This window comes from Zonotrichia leucophrys, chromosome 5 (genome assembly GCF_028769735.1).
Source record: "Zonotrichia leucophrys gambelii isolate GWCS_2022_RI chromosome 5, RI_Zleu_2.0, whole genome shotgun sequence".
NCBI lineage: Eukaryota > Metazoa > Chordata > Aves > Passeriformes > Passerellidae > Zonotrichia > Zonotrichia leucophrys.
Genome location: NC_088175.1, coordinates 17,631,457 through 17,646,255, shown reverse-complemented (window position 1 = coordinate 17,646,255; position 14,799 = coordinate 17,631,457). Strand labels below are relative to the sequence as shown.

The following is a 14,799-nucleotide window of genomic DNA, read 5'->3' as shown; positions in this document are numbered from 1 at the left end:
TTTAATAAATATATATAAGAAAAATAAAAAACCTAAGAATTTAGCATAAAAGAAATGTAGTTTGTCTTGTTTTTCCAGTGTAACATGAAGAGGATGAAATAGAATCAGGCATGCCTGCTCCTGAACATACTTCCACAGGAGCATCCTGAGAAGCTGCTTTCCCTGCCCCAATAATGCTCTAATGCAAAGTCCCTTATCTCCAGCGTTGTTGAAGAGGGTTTTGTGTTTCTGAGTTCACTAGACCCTCTCAGGACACCACATACCTTCTCATCTGATGCCCCACTACCTTCTGAGTATGTTTTAGCAGGGGAATAGTGCAAAGGAACAGGGAACAGCCTTTGAAAAGAGGAAAACGAGTTACTGGGAAGGAGGGCAGGCGTAGTGCTCTGTCAGGGGGCTGTTGGTAAGACTGGGAGCTGTGTTACCACTCTAAATGCTGATAACCTCAGGAGCATGGTGGACCCCAAGTCCTGGGCCTGGCCTCCAGTCTCTCCTGTCTTCTGCTGCTGCTGAAGAAACCTATGCATTAAGGGATTGCTCACCTTTAAAGCTGTCAGGGTCTGCCTCTACTTCTTGCATAAGTACAAGCCATGCTCTACTGTTTGTGAAGCCCTGCACTGAGCCCAGTGACTCATCTGACAGGGCTGTTCTGTGCCTCTCCTCACACTTCAAATGACTGAAACTGGGCAGGACCTTTGTGTCAGCAGCAGCCTTGGGAAGCAGCAGAAATGCCTGATGCCTGTCCCCTGCAATCTGAACACACCACACTATTGAGGCAAGTAGAATGTCACCCCCCAGCCAGGCATGCATCTAGCTGAGATGCAATATTATGCAAGGCAAATGTATAACCTTTTAACACAAGGCTGTAGGGTCAGTACTGAATCTGCTATATGACCTTCCCTGCATCCTGTGGCTCCTCTGGCACCCACACACAGGTGACTTTTCCCATCAGCTTGGTCAGGTTGTGCTGTTACCATCCTCTTCTCAGAAGGAGGCTTTGGGACATGGGACTCTGGTTATCTTCTGCTTATCTCAGCTTTTGAGACAGTGCCCTGGTAGCTGTGCTACTATCTGCTTTTCACTCTACTATTTTCATCTCCCTGCTGGTTGATCAGGCAGGTATGCTGCTCCATGTTGGCCAGCTAGTAGGGCAATTTCAGTCAGGGAAAGACATCCCTATGAAATTTATGTCCGAGCATCCAAAGAAGCATTCTTTATTCTCTCCATTTGCCTGCTGCTCTCCTGAGAAGGCTTCCAAGAGGCTTCAAGCTTGTTTGTGTGTTCAGCAGAAGCTGTGTCCCTTGTTCTTTGTTTTTTTGATGAATTTTTTTGCCTGTTGCTTTCCACTTTTTACTTTTTTTTTCTTTTTAATTCTCCATTTTTCCACTTAGAAAAATTATTTATTGCATTGAGATGCACTAATTAAAGCCATTTTCTGGTATTTGGTTACTGAAGTGTTTGATGTCTCTCTGACAAGACCATGAAATGCACAGAGTGTCCACAGGGACAGAATTTGCTGAACACGGTGCTTTGTAAATGAGGGGACACAGTGTCGCAGCAGCTCATGAATATGAAACGCCCATGATGCTACCTCAGTGGACTTGGGAACACAGATGAATCCTGTCATGTGCTAAATGAGACCAATTTCTTTCACTTAACTTCATCTTCAATCAGACCTTCCATTTGCCTGTTTAAAATTCCCCAAACGTGATGCAGAAGGTAACAGCATTCAGTAAAACAAAGTTTTGCAGCAGCAGAGATATTGTAATTATTTCAGTTTTACATTTTATGAGCAAGCAACATAAAATAGTTTCATTTTTATACCTGCTTGGTGGTAGGAGACTGCCAGATCCAGAAGCCACTGCCCTCTTTGTGTTCTCTGGATATGGTGGTGTGTGCATGGGGAGGGCAGCACAGTACCCACCATAAGAGTGTCCATTCTCCTTTGAAACACTGACCCAGCTGGGGAAGTGGATCAGACTGTGTGAGATGGAGTCTTCTTTGTTACTGGGTGCCAGGGTGGGGACTGAGGGTAGTCTTAGAGCAGCTTAGGGAGTAAGCAGCACACTCTGACTAACTGCAGTCTGAACTGGAGCATGGTTTCTAGATGCAGCTTTGCCAGTAATTTATTGCCTGACCTGGAAGAGGTTCTGTCTGTCCCTATTTATGTGCCAACTTGTATCTAGCAGACAACTTAGTTCTTTGGGATAAGAACAAGATCTTACTGGGAGTTTACAGGATTTTAAGAGACCTAGCCTGCAGGTGTTGCTACTAAACCAAAAATCAGCCCTGCTTGGGAGGGGAGGTGCAATTTACCAACTTTCAGGAGCAGCTGGGTATTGGATTGGTACAGATTCTCCCATCCCCTGCTTGTTGCTTTCTGTGGTTGTCTTCTTTGCCTGTCAGTAAGTTATTTGCTAAGAGGTAAAAAAGGTGATGTTTAGTACATGTACTTTAATATGAACACATAAAGCCCTCCTTTCTGTATGACTTGAAAAGCTGCTGTTCCTTGCTTGTTGTTTGACTGTCTGCATGTAGCATGGGTTGCCTTTACTCTTTCTTCTCCATCTCCTCCTCCCATTCACACACTTCTGTCGTGTGGCATTGGTGCCTTGCCATAACTTAGTCATGAAGCTCTTTTTGTGTAAAACCTAGATAAGTTCAGCTGTTCAAATAAAATATTATTCTTAATTATATGCTGGGACTTAGATGTTCTGGGACAATCAGTTTTGTGCAGTGACTTAACTCCCCAGTTAGCCACATTTGGTACTGGTATCTCCTGCCCCACCATAACTTCCATATGAGTAAGCTCATTTTGATTTCATTCTTTATTCACTTGTTCATAACCATCTGGGAGGTGGAGGGGAGTTTGCATTTGTCATCTAGCATGTGGTGCTCCCTCATCTTTGCACAAGCCATTTCTTCACGTCGTTGTTCAGTACATTGAGCTGCTATCTGTGAAGGTGTGTCCTTTTTTGTAGTAATTTCTGAGGTTTGCCTACATGGGCATGAGAGCCTGGCCAGTAAAGTATGTGTCAAGGTTCTGCACCAGAAGCACAGGTTTATGGCAAATTATCTGAAACCCCCACACTGAACAGGAGAGGAAAAATGTGGATCACAGAGCAAAGCACACAGAGTGGGGGTTTGTAATACAACTGTGTTGTTGGAAAAAGATGCAGCGTGAGATTGGGAGGACATGGTCCTGTGAACATTTCTGCATGTACTAATGTCATATGTAAAGCCTCCCTGCAGCTAGTGGGAGTATTAAATGTAGAGCATATGCCTACTGTCCTGCAGCACAACAGCCCGTGCTGTGCTATTCCCCCTGCTGCTGACACTGTGCCACAACTTAGCTGTGTTACCCGAACTTATAGGAGAAAAAGATGTGAGTCTCAAGAAGAGCAACAAGAACAATTAAGAGGCTGGAGAATCCGTGGGGGTAAGGTTGGGTTTTCGGTGATAAGTGAGAGCTGAGACACTTTGCAAACTGTACAGAGAGAAGGGAGAGGGATTGTGCACCATGTGCATTGGCAGAGGGAAGAGGTAGTTATGAGTAACAAGTGAAATCAAGACCCAAATATTTCAGGAATTATTTGTCCCTGATAGCAGTTAGCCCAGGGACCCGATATTTTCTTAAAATGTGAAACATTTCTGTACTGTTTCCTGTCAGTCTCCCAGTCCTAAAGGGTATTGCTTCTGCCTAGAAATGGGCAAGGCATCTGCACTTTGCAGTAGGAACAAGCGTGCACTGACCTTTGTTGGAGAGACTGGCAGGGGCCTCCAGAGCTTTTCCAGCTCTTCTGTCTGAAATGTTTTCAAAGTATCTATAAAATCTTGGAGCCTTGAATTTCTTTTGGAAAGAATTTCTAAGCAATCGCCTGAATTTTGCTAATACAGAGTGGAGGTCGCGCTCTGCGAGGGGTTTAGAAATTTCTCAATGGAATTCACTGGCAGTGAGATAAAATCAGCACTAGAGAACCCAGGAGTCATTGTGAACCTGCAAAATGGAAGGAACATCACTGAGCAGGGCCCTAAGTTTACAGCTTTTTCTAGTGTAAAAAGAGATCAACAAAACCAAAAGAGAACTGGGAAGAGTAGACTCCTGAAATAGCTGCCAAAATGAGCACTGAGTGAAGAAATTAGTTTTCTGCAAACACCTTTTACATTTCTGCTGTCAAAAGTGGATAAGGATCTGACCTTCTCCTGCTCTGTGGATGAAGACCGCTCTGTTCCCAGGTAGTTTTTAATTTACTTGTGCTTGCTGAGAAACGTTCACAGTCTCGTCATAAAAGGATAAATTAGTTCAGGAGAAGTTAAACAGTTTCTCATTCCCGTGCTCATTTTCCTGGACTTAACAGGGCACCTCTGCACAGAGCTTCATTCCCTGACTTGGACCAGTCTGTTCCCTTCTTGCTCCTTCTTGCTTATACACAGGGACTTTCTCCCACATTATCCCTGAGCAGATCTTACCAGCTGCCTCCACATGTTGGTCTGTCTGTCTGTCCCTGGAGATGCTTTTGTCCCATAAGTGCATTTTGCTACACGTTTTACCAAGAGCTGGGAGCCTCTGCAGGGAAGAGCCAGCAGGATAGCAGCTTCTACCAGGTTTTGTCCTCACAAGCAGAGGTGGGGAGATCTGCCCAGCGATGCACAGGTGAGACATTCCTTGCACTTGCCTCCTCTGCCTTAGGGACAGCCTAGGGGCTGTTGCTGCAGTTTCCCTTTAAATGTCTTTGGGAAGTTTGCTGCAGTTGGAGAACCTCTTCACAGGCACCTGCTCCTTAGGAGCTAGAAGGCACAGCTCTGCTGAGGCCGGCCAAGCTGTCACCCCTCTTGCCGCGGCCATGCTCGTGACAGCCCCTGTCCCAGCCTTCCTCCAGGCAACCAATTAGCGAGAAATCCCACTGTGTGCCAGCTCCGGAGGCCGCTGCACTGGGGGCCCCGCTGACCCGTGCCCGGCTGCAGCTGGGCGGGGGCACACGGCGGCCCTGCAGCCTGACAGGACTAGGGGCTTCTCGGGAAGAGCCTGCCCACGGCCTCGGCACCATGGGTGGGAATGGCTCTCCAGCTCCTGAATATTCATCTCAGCCTGGGCTGAAATACGGGCTGAAGCCAGGCTCAGCTGCCTGCTGCCATCCAGCAGGAGTGTTACTGTACTGCCGGCAGAGCTGGGAGCAGGCTGCTCGTTCCAGTGCTGAAGGGGGGCCAGCTCTGCCTGCGTACTGGGCAAGTGAAACCTTTTCCCTGAGCCAAACCAGCTTCTCCATAGTGTGAGGGCTCAGGGTCTCTGGAGAGCCTTTGTGGTCTTGAGTCTTTAAAGGAGCTCTGTATTGGTGTACTCTGTTCTTGCTTTGTGCCTCCAGTTACTTTGCCTTCTCTTTCTCCTTTGTTTTTTGCACAAACTTTTTGCGGTACTTTATCAAATGACAGACTGTGTAATGCTTTCAGGGCCTTGCTTCTTTAGTAGGATGCAAAGCACACTCAGTTCTTCCTTCTGTCCTCAATTCTTTTATTTCTAGCATCCTTTTTAGTTGGAGTAGCCATTGTCCTTGTGCTGGGAATACCCAGTGACCTTCAGCCATTCCAGTATGACACTGGAAGTCATGGAAAAGTTTTGTGACACTAAAACAAGACCTGTGTTCCCTACTGTTTGTATCTGCTGGACCACCAGCACTTCCTTCCTGAGGAAGGTCACAGGCTTCTGCACAGCCTGAGACCCCAACAGCAGATCCTTCAACATGCAGTTTTATGTGGATTCTCTTAGTTTCTGCCCCATGTTTCATTTTTAACAGAGTCTAGGTGACTGGTGTCTGAATAAATGATAACACATAACAAGCAGATTCTTGTATGGCAACATAGGCAGCAAGGTTTGGTACAGGTGGCTTCTTTCAGCTTTAAGGTTGCGTTCAGATGCATAGTCCATGGCCTTTAGAGCCATACCTGGATTAATCTATTCCTCTTGCAAGATTTCTTGTGACTTCAGACTTCAAAGTTTTATTGCCTTGTTTAAATATTAAACAATATATTTTTAATTATTGCTAAATAACCATTTTGTGTTTCCCTCTAATAAGAAACAGAGTGCTTCAAATCTGTGAAGCAAGGGACCCTTTTTCTTCAGTGAGAGGAGAGCCCAACACTCCCCACTTACTGCTGCTGCTTTCTCTTGTTGCAGACATTCCTGTGATCCCTGACTTGGAGGAAGTCCAGGAGGAAGATCTGGCCATGCAAGTGGCAGCTCCCCCCAGGTAAGAGCACTGCCAGGTGCTCTTGAGGCTCTCATCAGCAGTGCAAACTGGCTAGTGAAATTAAACCCATCTTACTCATGCTCTTTGCATGTCAGCAGCAGTGCTGTTCAGCAGGATCTGCCATGGTCTTTTGTGACAGTAGTGCTGCAAGCTGAACAGTGAAAAATTCTCGTTTCCTATTACACAGAGAAAGCAATTACTGCATATTCTCTCTCTATATAAAAACCCCTACATTAGAATAACATATTTGATGTTGCAAAATCAAACTCTCAAAAGCAGGGAATTTCTTGATTTAAGGTTGCCTGCATAACCCCAAATGCCTCCAATGCACATGCATTATCCTACACTCTTTAATTTTGATGGTTGTAGGCTGCTTTGCCCTCCACAGGATATCCTTCTTACTCAAGTGTGTAGTTAATTTACAAAGTACAGTTGTTTGAAGGGGCTGTTGCAGTAGCCTTGGAGTCAGCTCAAGGGAGATCAGAAAGTTTTAAGAAATGAAAGGTTTTGGAGTTTTGTCTTAAAAATACCAGGAAAGTCTTCTGTCCTCTAATGGGCCTGTTGCCAAGGTCACAGACTGGGATTTGTGTTGATTCTTATTTGGAGGGGTGGGATATCTTACTCCTGGCCACAGATGCTTCTCTCACAGGTGAGAAGTAGTTATTGTAATTACTGTAATTATATTGTAATTATATCACTGTTAACAAAAATAATTGACAGTTTATGTAGTAAATTTTAAATTACTGTGTCTCTCACTGGAATGAATTTCTTTTTCTCTCTCTTAATTTTTTTAATAAAATGATCTGATCCTCCTATGTTCATCGTTTTCTTGTGGTAGAAAAGAAAGGATTTTCATGGACAAACACAATAAAATTCAATTAATAGAAGCCTTTTCTATAGTGTTGGATCACTTGTGAAGGCAGGTGGTGCAACAGTGTATCGTCCCCCTACACCATGTTTTTCTTGGAAGGCTACATTTTAGGAAGTCATATTTAATAGCTCTGATGCAGCTCAGACATAAAAAGCCAAAAATCCCTACTATTCTCTAGCTTGTATGGTGTTGCTCTCAGAGGATCCTTTGCTAAGGTACTGGAGCTGTTTTAATGCTCACTATGGTCTTCTTTTCTTTCTAGCCCTTACAACTAGTCTGTGGATCTTCTTTTTACATGCTGATTTCTCTGAGGGAGTCCATGATTGTTCCACATGCTATTTTTATGCATGTGCACACCCTGGTACATGGATTTGTCAATGACTGCTCATTTGCTGACTGAGCTGTGCTTCTGTCTGGGTACATCCACGCCAAGAGTCTGCATGGGGCATGTGGGCACTCGAGATGTCACCAGATAGTTGTTCATGCCCCCCTTCTCCTCACATGTGCTTCCACACTGACACAGGCTTGTTCTCTGACCCTTTCTGGCTGCAGTGTGCAGGTGAACCGAGTGCTGACCTACCATGACCTGGACAAAGATCTAATGAAATTTGCTGCCTTCCAGACTCTGGTAAGTGGATTTTGCTATGGGCTGGCCAATGTGAATCCCTTTTCTTCTAGGCTCGTGTCATTCTCCACAGTGATACTCAGCTGCACAAAATATACAGCCTTATCATCCAGAGAACTTGCAGTCTCCCTGTATGTCTGTTCCTTTCTGCAACATGGCTTTTGTACTTGTATCTGTAAATGATGTGGATATGGTATCTGTTTCTCAGATGAGGTTCTTGCTGTTGTCCTGGAAAGAGTGACCCTTATGAGGCAAATGTGGCAATGTCTAACAAATGTGTCTGGTGAAATGATAGTGTTCATTTTCCCAGTGTCTGTAAGACTGTGGCTCTGTATGTTCATAGGATGGGGAGGTAGACCTGAAGCTCCTCACCAAAGTTTTGGCTCCAGAGCATGAGCTACGAGAGGTAAGTCTTTGTTTTGTGGAAACACCAACAAGGTAAAAGTTTCTTGTGTGTCTCAGACTGTACTAGGAAAGGAAGTCTTGTCAGTGGGAGGGAGAAGAGATGTGAGGAGGAGCTTGTCCAAGCTATTGGAGGTTTGATGTCCCCAGCAGGTGATTTTTAAGATAGTGCTTTCTTGGTGTGAGTTGGTGGCATCACTATGATTGGCCAGTATGAAGGAGCTGATCAGGAGAATGTGCAAGGCCTAGTATGGTCAGAGATCCCTGCAGAAACAGTGCTTTGTCCTTTAGTGGCCACCATGATTTACAGGTGGTTCCACAGGAAAGCACAGAGGGACAAAGGCAGAAAGCAATTTGGGTTTGGGCAGGGGGTTTTTAAAGCAGGACAGAACAACCTCAATACAACTGGGTGGGCAGGAGCTCAAGACTTGTAGCAAAGGATTTCTGCAGCTTTGAACTGCACATGCTTCAGCAAAAGTGCAGAAGAGTAGTGAAAGGGCTTCTTTCTATGCCCTGCCTGGGAGTATCTAATATTAACATTATCATCAAATATGTCCTTTTTGGGATTTTAGAACATGAATAATTTTGTCCACATTTTAAAATTGTAGCAGATATTCACATATCATTCTGGCTAGTATTCCTGCTCTAGACAGCTGAGTCTGAGACTCCCTGGTCAGGGCAGTTGCCTTTTGGTTTCTCTCTTTGCTATTCTGGCATTGTTCAGAGAACTTTAGGGGCACAGTAACATTTCAGCATGTTTGTCTTTTTTCCTCTTGGTAGGATGATGTCAGCTGGGATTGGGACCATCTCTTCACAGAGGTGTCATCAGAACTGGTGACTGAGTGGGACCTGGGACAGTCAGAGAGGGAGGACCACCTCAGTCTCCCATAGAGCTCTGACACACCAGATGTCTCATACATCCATCTCCTGTAAATAGTTAAGCACCTACATTTTCTATTCACTTGTTTGTATTTGAGAATTTATTTCAGACATGAAAATAAATAGGACCTTGCTTCATAGAAAAATTGTCTTGGGAAAAGTTTGGGTTATTTTTTAATAAGAATTTTTGTTCTCAAAAGAAATTAAGAATTCTAAACACAATAAAATATTTACTTATAAAGAGTCATTACACCTCAATAGCACCTCTGCAGATAACTGCAATGGTTGATCTTTTCTCTATGGAAACACTGCCTCTCTGGAGTGGACTGTCATACAATGGAGTGTGGTTTGCACTGATGGCTATCAGAGAAGCTTGGGCTGATATGACTTGTTTTCATAGGACATCCAGGTTACCATCTTCCTCACAACAGACACCTCAAGCTATCAGGATATCTGATTTATATTTCATCCAGCAGCCTTCAGCCTTTCCTTGTTAGTTTAACCTCTCTCTTGGAACATTACCTCTGTATTGACTCAGGATGCAGCACCACCTATTAAACTGCCACTTCTTACAGCCCCTCTTTATACCTTGAGGTTTCCCAGCTAAATTCTGACCAGGCTTAACCTCACTTAGCTTTTGCAATCACATGAAACCACAGCCTGAATGGAGATCACTTCAGGCATAGGTACTTTGCAAGGAAAATGTTTATTCCACGTATGTGAAAGAATGGAGCCTGATGCTCTCAAATAAGATAACTCCCTGGTGGGTGTCTCCTTGGAACCAAGTAACTCACTCTTATTGTCATCTAGCTAAAGAAAAACTCATTTTGCTGTTAATACCTTGTCCCTGTAGAACCATGGTCATTGTTTGCAGGAAACAGTAACATTACTTCTAAACCAATGTCCTTCAAAGCCTTGCCCTGTTGGAGAGTCTTGCTGTATACTTCTGGGGAGTGCAGGTGCTGGGAGGAAGCTTGCTGTGCTGCTTTTCTTTGCTTGTTTGGTTGGTCTAACAGAGCACTGAATTCCCACTTTTGTGACAGCAGAACAAGTCAAATAGCTCTCTGTGAATTCACTACTCTGCAGAATTTTAGGTGAGAGCTGACATGCCAAACAACTTTACCAACAAAAAAGAATGAGTTGGGCCCCACTCTGGGGCCACAAAAATAATGGGAGACTTATCTGTCTTAAGGAAACTCTAAGCTTTTTACAACCAAGACATCTCTCCTGTAACTAGAAAACTCAGTGAGGTATTAGCTTGGGAGGCCATTGTACAGAAGATAATCTGAAAGTCTTTCTCTGAGCAGAAAAACCTGTTTTGGTAGGAGCAGAAACTTCACAGCTGAGCTAGCATCTACTTTGCTGTGACACAATTCCTGGCCAAAGAGAATTTAGAATGTTTTGTACATCCAGGAAAAAAAATTAATTCAGGAAACTAAAATAGGTTAGTAAATCAGACAACAAACTAGTCTGAAAGGAAAAAAAATGGGTGCTTTGGGCAGCTGGGGACCCTGGGCAGGGATACTCTGGAGTGGGAAGCAGGTGTGTGTGGGCCAGGCTTGTGCCCAGTCTGGGACCTTGGTAACCCAGCAAACACCTGAGTAGAGCTGGAGAGAAGGGCTTGAAAAAAAAATGCCAGCCTAATCTGTTTTATGTCAGGAAGAGGTATCTTTGCTGTCTTTGGTATCTTTGATTATTTGGTCTGTCCTGTTAGGCCATGGCAGAGTCCTGTGAGAGGGGGCTGAGCTTTGCCTGTCTTTTAGAAAGGCAGACAACATACTTCAAACTCTTTCCTTGTTACTTTTTAATAGATGGTTGCCCTTATGGTTTAAAATCTGCTTTATTTCTAGACTCAGTTTTTGAGTTTCATCTTTTGTTTCTCGAGCCTGCTTGATTTCACCTTTCCACAGCCATGCTGTCAGGTCTTTTCTCCTTGCCTCACTATTTATGTGCACTGGGATCAAGTTGTCTCTTTAATTTCCTTCAATAAACTTAATAGACTGAGACTTGTTTCCATGTCTCTCCCATTCCTTGCCCAGCTGGAGGAGGGGAGGTGGGTGTCAGGCTCCTGGCCCTTCTCCACTAAGTTGTTCCCACCCACTTCCACAGTTGTGTTTTAGTTGCAGTGATGGGAAGATGAATAAGACCTGTTGCTTCTTCTTTCTCAGGTCCTGGTTCTGTCACATGTTACTGTCCTTACTGAAGAGGACCAGTGAGCTGCTCTTTCGTGGCCAGGCTTTCATGCACCAGGGTGTATTGGCTGTGGCAAAGCTGCCTCAGGAACCCACATTTCTGACAAGTCCTGTGGAAAGAGCATGCAGGAGAGGAAATGGCAGGTGTAACTTCTCCTTGTAGACTGCAAAAGAGTTGCTCTGGTTGATCCTCAGGTGAGGTAAGAAGAGGGAGCCGTTGTCAGAACAGTGTCCCCAGTTCCTAGGAGCTCAGGTCAGCCCTCTGGGCTGTGCATATAGAGTAGTATTCCCTTGCTGGTCTCCACAGACCTTGTATTGCAGAGGGGTAATCTGCTTAGGGCCACACAACAAATCTTTGGAAGAATCAGGGTTAGAAATTAAGAACCTCAAGTTCCCAATTCAAACATGGCTTGCATATACCTGGCAATCATTTTCCATCTTCAGTTCAAACATGGCAATTCGATGTAGAGCAGTCTTGCTTAGTCTTTGTTCTGCTGTGTACTTACATTGCTGAGGATGAGCTGCAAACCCATCAAGGTGGGTTTGGCTCAGTGAGCTGGCATGAGGTGTCTGCCCAGGGACTCACTGGGATTCTGGATGGCTGTAAATATCTACCTGCAGGTAGCTTCTGGCGGACTCAGAGTTCAATAAAGCAATACTGGGCAAATGGTGAGCCTCATCACAGATAAAGAAGTGCATAAATGAAAAATTATATCTAGGTTCTATTGGTTTTAGAAATCTCTGGCTTTGCTTGTAATAATACATATGATATTTATAGGCTTTCTTGGTGGAGATGCCTTACTAGAACGCAGTTTGACGGGGGAACATTGAGGCTGAGATAGCCTAGGAAACACTGGGAAAAATGGAGGAAATAAAAGCTGAAAAAATGCCAGACCCAGCAACTTTCCATTAAAGAACCTCTTAGAGGGACTCTGGCTGGCTGTTTTATTAAGTGTGATAAAGTGAGTGGAGGTGGGGGGGAGCTCCTATGTTAATAAGTTGGAAAGGCACTGCTGTTCCTCTCTGCAAAGCATCTCAGGGAAAGTGGAATTAATTCATGGCATATGCTCCCAGCATCTGCCGCGGTGACCCGGAGTGGCGGGAGCCGAGTGCCAGGCAGTGCGAGCCAGGGCCTGGATCCCCTGCTGCTCTGCTGGGCCTCGTGCAGGGCTGCTGCTGCTGCCTGTGGCTGCTCCTGTGAGCTCACCCAGCTGCCAGCCTGCTGGCTGGCCTGGGACTGTCACAGCCTGGGCCACAGTATTTCTGCCTCTGGAGAAGGAGAGATGCTCTAGCTTGGGGAGGGAGAAGGGGATGTTTGGATATGAAAGAGACCAGTTTGAAGGAAAGCTAATCCAGTTTGTCTGAAACAGCCTAAATTCCTCCCAGAGCATTCCCTGACCAAGACCTCCCTTCTCCAGCCATATGACTTGTTCTGTCTTGCCATGAGTTTTCCTCTTCTTTCTTTTCCACCATATCTTTACAGAATGATTTCATCCTCTCCTTGAGAGAGAGGGCAGACATATTTGGTGTTCGATGGGATTTCATTCTCTGTTTAATGGCTTCTGGGAAATAACTTTTCACACCTTATTTCCCCTTGACTGGCCCAGACCACTAGTACAGAGTGCTGTGGTAATCTTTGCCTGTGCTTCATGATCTGCCCATGAGCTTTCCCTCAGGAAAGGGCATCCAGAGCCAACCCTGCAGGCTGCTCTTTCTGCAGCCACATCCTTCCACCTTTTTGGACAGCTGCCTGAGATATGGGACAATTTCATGGCCTGGAGAGCTGACAGAGCCAGTAGGAACTGGAGTGGTGGGTGATCCCCAGGCAGGCCAGAGATGCCCCATGCTGCCCACATGCTCTTCCAGCAACTGCTCCTTACAGTTTCCCCACTTGTGCTCTCTTTTGAAATGTGGTGCCCCAGTCCTGGGCTGTGCAGGGATGGGTCTGTGCTGACTGAGAGCCAAGGCAGGGCAACATAGGGGATCCACAGCTGGGTGCCCTGGTGAGACTAGTCCTCTCTGGGCTGTGCTTTATCCAGGGGGGAGCCTGCACTCCTGGCCATCACAGCCTAGGAAGGACCCTGCTTGATTCAGTCATGAGTGCTGTGTGGCATGGATGTCCAGAGTTCCTGAGCCCACTAATCCCTCTGCCATGATCCCTGGGGAGATGAAACATTTCCTCCTAGTGCCCTGTTACTTGCATCTGCCCCAGAAGGCTGCTCTGCACAGACCTCACTGGGGCCACAACAGCTCCATGCCATGGACTCTCTTATCACACTCCATCTCCTGTCACTTTCAGGACCACTTCATTATCCTTTTATTAGCTCTCTTCTCCTGCTTATCGTTATTAATAATCACACTGGATCAGCTGGAGTGCTGACAGCTGCCCCTTGTCTATTCTTTCTGTCTATTTTAATCCTGCCTGCTTATCTGAAATAAACCTGATCCTTTTTCTTTTAATTAAAGAAATTTGGTGAGCCAGCCCCTCCTCCATGCAGAGATAGGACTGATCACACCAGTGATATGGAGGGAGCAGGAAAAGGGGCAGATTACTGGGTGACAGTGTTTTCCACAGCCCAAAGATATGGGATGTCAGAGTAAGGCTGGAAGAGATTTGAGACACATGTGCTGTGAGAAGAAACAGAGCACTGGGTCATTGTGAGGTACTTATTTTGGGATCTCTGTGTCTGATCCAATGTATTGATGCAGGGCTGTGTGACTGCACTGCGCTAGTGCAACACAAACAAGGGAGGTCTGTTCACTTCTCTCTCTTTAGCATGGGTGGCAATAGCAATGCCAGGCTCAGAGCCAGTGTGAGTGGCCAGGGCTGCTGGGATCACTGCAGTTCCTACAGGGGTAGAGGAATTTGTTTTTCAGTGCTTTATAGTGCTGCCAGAAGATGCAAGTGCTGGTCTTCACAGTGATGCTCCTGCTTTGTGCTCCCACAGGCATTGCTTCCTGGGGCCACCAATCTCATTCTAGTCTCTTAAAAATGCCTCACTGGGCAGTTTGCTTGAGTTGAAATATTTGTGATGTCTGTAGAGACAGGTCACTCAAGGAAGGGCTGTGCAAATAGGCTGGGAGAAAATTGTTGTGCTAATTCACACTTTTATGAACCCATAAACTCAAATCTGCATTCATTGCAATCTGCAAAGTGACTGGAGTGTGGGCTGAAATGCTTAGAAAGTGTTAATCAGGGGTCCGTAACAAAGCAAAACGCTCTGAAGTGCAGCAGCAGGAGCTTGGCCATAAGCAGCAGGAGTATTCAACCTTAGTGCTAACCAGGCCAATTCCTTGGCTCTCAAACGCTTCATTTCAGATGCTCACGTTGCAGGCTGACTGAATGCGTATGTACCTCTGTACAGAATATGGCAGCTGGCTCAGATTTGTAGGGCTGTTTCACCCGACAGGCTGTAGGCCCAAGAAGGGTACAGGGCAGAACTTCCTGATGCTCAAGTGAGAGTGTAGCTTTGAAATCCTGTCAAGCAGAGCCATGCTGGCTTCTGTCCTTGTGCTTCTGTTGCTTTTGAGTATTGCAGCTGGCTGGGATGAATGTTAACCTGCAGTTCGGATGTTGGTGATGGA

The 14,799-nt window shown here is 45.5% G+C and overlaps 2 protein-coding genes across 4 annotated transcripts in view; both read left to right on the top strand.

The window, feature by feature from the left end:
• The window catches only part of IFT43 (intraflagellar transport 43), a 44,400-nt gene extending 35,204 nt beyond the window's left edge, over positions 1 to 9,196 (top strand). For 2 of the 3 annotated variants that reach the window (XM_064715807.1, XM_064715806.1), the window contains exons 6-9: positions 6,173 to 6,245; positions 7,669 to 7,744; positions 8,085 to 8,147; positions 8,924 to 9,195. In XM_064715807.1, coding sequence (XP_064571877.1) covers positions 6,173 to 6,245; positions 7,669 to 7,744; positions 8,085 to 8,147; positions 8,924 to 9,034 — 323 coding nt within the window. In that variant the 3' untranslated portion in view covers positions 9,035 to 9,195. Of the gene's footprint in view, positions 1 to 6,172; positions 6,246 to 7,668; positions 7,745 to 8,084; positions 8,148 to 8,923 lie in introns of all 3 variants that reach the window. The other variant, XM_064715808.1, reaches the window with a different exon arrangement.
• The window catches only part of GPATCH2L (G-patch domain containing 2 like), an 81,124-nt gene continuing 75,341 nt past the window's right edge, over positions 9,017 to 14,799 (top strand). Inside the window, exon 1 of the mRNA XM_064715800.1 lies at positions 9,017 to 9,079. The gene's annotated coding sequence lies outside the window, so the exon portion shown is untranslated. The remainder of the gene's footprint in view (positions 9,080 to 14,799) is intronic.